The sequence below is a fragment of the Chinchilla lanigera genome, unplaced genomic scaffold (genome assembly GCF_000276665.1).
Source record: "Chinchilla lanigera isolate Chin_1 unplaced genomic scaffold, ChiLan1.0 scaffold00001, whole genome shotgun sequence".
In the NCBI taxonomy this organism is placed as follows: Eukaryota; Metazoa; Chordata; class Mammalia; order Rodentia; family Chinchillidae; genus Chinchilla; species Chinchilla lanigera.
This window is the reverse complement of record NW_004955402.1, coordinates 9380282-9385848: the sequence shown is the minus strand read 5'-3', so window position 1 is coordinate 9385848 and position 5567 is coordinate 9380282. Positions and strand designations below refer to the sequence as shown.

The 5567-nt window shown below is 47.3% G+C and overlaps 1 protein-coding gene across 1 annotated transcript; it reads left to right on the top strand.

Moving 5' to 3' along the window:
- The first annotated feature begins 3690 nt into the window (after positions 1 to 3690).
- On the top strand, positions 3691 to 4449 carry Cetn1 (centrin, EF-hand protein, 1). Its single transcript, XM_005372681.2, has one exon. It carries the CDS (start codon positions 3761 to 3763, stop codon positions 4277 to 4279), a length of 519 nt encoding a protein of 172 aa, XP_005372738.1. The 5' UTR covers positions 3691 to 3760; the 3' UTR covers positions 4280 to 4449.
- Positions 4450 to 5567: the final 1118 nt, after the last annotated feature.

The following is a 5567-nucleotide window of genomic DNA, read 5'->3' as shown; positions in this document are numbered from 1 at the left end:
CGGAGCCTCACCTTTCTAGGCCATGCAAGCCAAATGGAAAACCAAATAAGCAGCATAAGCGAGCCGCATGGGTCCTTTCTCCAGGTCTGTCCTGGCGGGAGACCCTGCTGTGAAATTCCAATACCTCTGCCCCCTTCTTCCAGCTGTGAACTCTTCATGACCAAATTAACCAGCTTCTCCCCTCTCAGGTAATCAACAACTGATTCTGCATATTAACCAGTGGTGGCGAACCTGTGGCACACATGCTGCAGCTGGCTATTGGTTACCAGTGACAGGTCTAAAAGGTTCACCATCACTGACCTTGGACGTTGTAGTACAAAACAATTTAGGTAGAAAAAAAATGAACAAACAAAACTCACCCACATCTCTTAATTTTTCAGGTATTTCATCAACTACTAGTATCTTTTTTTTTTTTTTTTTTTTTGTCTTTTTGAGACAGGGTCTCACTATGCAGTTCAGGCTGGCTGTGAGCTCACTTTGTAGCCCAGGCTGGCCTCGAACTCGCAACGATCCTCCTGCCTCAGCCTCCCAAGTGCTGGGATGACAGGCGTGCGCCCCCATGCCTGACTTCAGTCTTAATCGAATTTGAGAAATGACTTTAAAGCAATGCAGCTGATTTGCACGTGCACCGCATACGCTCACACTGATGCCAGCTGCGGGGAATTGGCCCAGGCCACTCCCCACTAACTTGTACATGGAGTTGAAAGCAGAAGAAGTAATGCAAATTCCAAGCACAGGGTACTTTTTCCCAGTGACTTGTCCCACACTGGGACCCTGCCTTAAAGCCTACAAATTCCTATTAAAACTTTCCAGGCAAGACTCGTAATTATTAAAGAAAAAATCAGTACCCTGTCTTTCCAGGGATGCCGTGTTTCGGTGTTAATCTCAATTTAGAGAAAACAGCATGGTGTGTGTGATGAACAGAGCGTCTCCGCGGAGCTCAGAGAGGTCACAGCGGAATCCCGGAGCCACACTTCCCAGCTGGTGCTGTGGGATATCTGCCGCAGATCTCGCCCCTGCCTCGTTTTCCTCCCCTGCACTGTGGGAAACGAAGGCAAGGGTTAAATGAGATGGCAAACAGGTGGCCCAAGCCAAACGCTGGGCACACAGCAAACACGCATTTTACTCTCCTTTGCAAGTCGGGGTTTCACTTATGAACAGAGGAACTCCGGCAAGAGCCGCCTCTGACCGAGGGCACTGTTTTCTGCGAAGAGAGTTCTTGGTGCCCTTGCTGTGACTGGTGATCGCACACAGCTGGAAATGATGACAGCCAGTTCGCTCTGAGCTCAACTTGGCCCCAGTGAGGCTCTACATAAGGCAGCATCTACCCTCCGGTTTTCCCAACACGTCATAGCTGGGCTTGAATCTGGGCAGAAGGGTGGGTGTCAAAGGAAAGGCACAAAGCCTGGGAGGAACTGAGGTTCAACAGCAATTACCAGGCTGGCATGGCCCCACGGGGTCTTGTCCCCGAGCTTTTGTGGCTATCCTCTCACTGGAAGTGCTTTAGGGAGCTTTACCATGATGATTCCTTTGCAGATGTGTCAAATGATTCTAAGAGGTTAAGTGACTTTTCCGAGGTCACAGAGATAATAAAGCATGGGAATATTCTGAGATTTTTGACCTGGACGAGGCAGGGCAGGCCGGGCATGAGGGTGCACACCTGCAATCCCAGTACTCAGGAGGCTGAGGCGGGAGGGTCACCGTGGGTTCGAAGGCAGCCCAGGCCACATAGTGAGTTCAAGGCCAGCTAGGGAGGCCTTGTCTCAAAAACCAAAAGAGGCGGGCAAAAGGATGTGCAGTGTCGGAAGATCAGTTCCCTGTCTCGTGTGCCTGCCACATCTACTTTGAGGTATCCCAGGGAAGCTTTCTCGGCCCGTACTTAGCACTGTGTGCAGGTAGTGAGCAAACCCTGTCTGCTGTCCGAAGGGAGTAGGGCAGGCAGTGAGAGACTGCTAATGAAACTGGCCTCGCCGGCTGGTGCTATGGCCCAGTGATAGCTTTCCTAGCTTTCAAGAGTTCAGTCCCCACAACCACAGAAACAAAACAAAAATGCCTGATAATCAATATCTGGTCACGGAGTTTGAAGGTTTGTAAAAACACTCCTAGCATTATTTAACCCTTAGGGGTTTTGTTTGATTGCTTGCTTTACTTTGATGATTTAGAAGGCATTTTAGGACAAACATTAACCGTCATGCACTAATTCAGCAAATATTTATTGTGTTGGTGGCTTGTATTCATTTTGCTCACTGTGGAAATGATCAACTGGAGCAATTTGCTGTATGCTTATTACTTTCCATCTTTAGCATTCTGTACTAATGCTATGTAGTGCTCATATATATGCATATACACACATATATATACACAAATATTTATTAATCTACCTACAATTTTTTTTTTTTTTTTTTTTGTCTTTTTGAGACAGGGTCTCGCTATGCAGTTCAGGTCGGCCTTGAGCTCACTTTGTAGCCCAGGCTGGTCTTGAACTCACAACGATCCTCTTGCTTCAGCCTCCTGAGTGCTGGGATTACAGGCGTGCGCCACCACGCCCGGCATTCTACCTACAATTTCTTTACTGGGGACACAAAAACCCTTGAACAAAAACTTCGAAGTGCCCTCTGTTGGTGACAGATCAAGTAGTTGATAATTTTTTTGTTTTTTGGGGTTTTTTTCTGGTGAAGAATGCTAAAAATAAAAGTCAGCTGCTTTTTTAAAAAACTGTTTAAAGAAGTACAGAGCCATTCTTGAGCTTAGATGGTAACATTTTCTTTGTTTTTCACTTTAAAAGCTTCCATTTTGCTCTTGCTCCTTTGGTTTAAGGAAGGACCCTTTTATTTCCAGGGGGTGATTTCGGGTCCCAAGACACCACGGGTCCTCTCCTCTCAGCCCTCTGACTTCCCCTCCTGCCTAGACAAGGGCCATAGTCAGAGGACGGCTACCAGAGTGTGGTTTCAGTACAGCACTGATTGGGTGAAAAACAGAGTGAAATGCTGCTAGACTTAAAAACAAAATACCGAGAGCCCCAGAGTACCAGAACTCCGAGTCAGAACCATAGTGAATGAAATTACCACCATTACCCAAGCGCAGTGATGCCAAGTGTGTCAAACTGAAGCACTAAAAGTGAATCATACATTTGGATATTGCATTTCATATTTGAGAATGTGCCAGAGAAGTTTTATTACGGTTGAGCATACTGTCAGGAGACAAACTTCTACAAATTTTATATATAACTTTTTCCATTTTATCTGTTTTCCATTTATGTCAACTGGAACACACGGTGTGACTTTAATATTCTCTCTTCCCTCTCCTTTTCCACGTTAAATGCCAAGTGATCGAACTCACACCCTCCCTCCCCCCGTTCTGGGGATTGAACCCAGCACCTTCACACTGAGCTACACCGCCAACTCCTCATTTTTTATTTTGAGGCAGGCTAACTTCAGACCAAGAATATCTTAGTTTTATTCGTACGGGAAAGGAGTGAAGAATTCCCAAATCTACACAAGGGTGCTACAGACGCCAATCAAAGGTGGAGAAAGAAAACCCAGTGCCGAAGAATTACAGACGACAACTGTGGTTACGGCACTTCTTGCCAGCGGTCCTCTTAGCCCAGGCGACAGCGGACGACAATGATAGACAGCTTCGCGGGGGGGTGGGGCGGGGGCGGGGCCCGGGCCCAGGACCCGGATGCCGGAGCCAGGGCCGCGCACTCAGGCGCACGCGCAGTGGCCGCGGTGACGCCGCTACGGCCCCAACTGCTACCAGGATGGCTTCCAGCTTCAAGAAGCCGAACGTGGGCTCCGCCAGCCAGAAGAAAAAAGTGGGCCCTAAGCCTGAACTCACTGAAGAGCAGAAGCAGGAAGTGCGGGAAGCATTTGACCTCTTCGATGCGGACGGCAGCGGGACCATCGACGTGAAGGAGCTGAAAGTGGCCATGCGGGCGCTGGGCTTCGAGCCCCGGAAGGAGGAGATAAAGAAGATGGTCGCCGAGGTGGACAAGGAGGGCACGGGCAAGATCAGCTTCAACGACTTCCTGGCCGTGATGACCCAGAAGATGGCCGAGAAGGACACCAAGGAGGAGATCCTGAAGGCCTTCCGACTCTTTGATGATGACGAGACCGGGAAGATCTCTTTCAAAAACCTCAAGCGCGTGGCCGGCGAGCTGGGCGAGAACCTCACGGACGAGGAGCTGCAGGAGATGATCGACGAGGCGGACCGCGACGGCGACGGCGAGGTGAGCGAGGAGGAGTTCCTCCGCGTCATGAAGAAGACCAACCTCTACTGAGCCCGGCCCGGCGCTTCCGCCGTGTATCCGCCCCCCCCCCATTTATCTTAATTGATTTCCAAACCGCTAGATCAATTATAGAGCCTTAAAGACGTTTGTAACCTGAGTTCTGTTAACAGTGCGTATTTTACTCTTTTATTTAAAGGCAGCTATCTACCTGCTGATTCTCAGAGCCTCTGGGTCCTTGGTACTTGATTTTCCCCCTTTGAAAATGCAATTGATGTAAGAGTGTCTGGGATATAAGCAGTTTCTATTTTTTTGTGTGTTCTGGGGATGGAACCCAAGACTTTTCCTATGCTTGAAAACATTCTACCCCTGATCTACTTCTGTAACTTTTTTCTTTTCTTTTCTTTTTCTTTCCTTCTTTTTTTTTGAGAAAGCATCTTGCTATGTAGCCCAGGCTGGCCTCAAACCCATGGTGATCCTCGTGCCTCAGCTTCCTGAATGCTGGAATTAAGGGTGTGCATCACCGTGTGTGCCTTGCAGTTTTACATTTTATAAATATGAGTAAAGGACCTCACGCTGGTTAGTGTATGTGTTAATGCTACTTGATTTCTATAATAAAGTAAGCCTTTCTTGTTTTTAAATGAAAGAAAATATCTACCCTTGAATATGTACAAATCTGAGGTTAGAAAAAATGTAAATAATATGTCTGTTGAGGTGGAGGTTTTAGCCAGACGGGGTGGCACACTCCTGTAATCCCAGCACTTGGGAGGCTGAGGCAGGAGGATCGTTGCAAGTTTGAGGCCAGCCTGGACTGCATAATGAGACCCTGTCTCAAAAAGAAAAAAAAAAAAAAAAAAAAAGAGAGATGGAGGTCTTGACTAATGGCAACAAAACTGTGAGCAAGGCAACACATTTTATTAACAACTAAACCTAAATTAAATCTTCATTAAAAGTCCCATTAAAAGGGGCTGGGGATTTAGCTCAGCGGCAAAGCACCTGCCTGGCAAGCGCAAGGTCGTGAGTTCGGTTCCCTGTACCTGTGAAAAACCAAAAACCAAAAAAAAAAAAAAAAAAAAGTCCCATTAAAATATGTAAATGCTCAAGTGAGGCATGGTGGTGCCCACCTATAATCCCAGCACTCAGGAGGCTGAGGCAGGAGGATAGCCTCAAGTTTGAGGCCAGCCCGGGCTACACTCAGTTCAAGGCCAGCCTGCACTACAACACAAGACCATGCCTCAAAAATTAATTAATTAATTAAAAATAGGTAAATAAACAAATGCCCAGATTGTGGCAAAGTTTTCACTTTGCCAGCTATTTTACCAATTGGGATTGGTAGTGAGGG

Bases quoted from the DNA above. Each gene is read 5' to 3' on its own strand.
- Cetn1 (XM_005372681.2), top strand. From the start codon at position 3,761: ATGGCTTCCAGCTTCAAGAAGCCGAACGTGGGCTCCGCCAGCCAGAAG.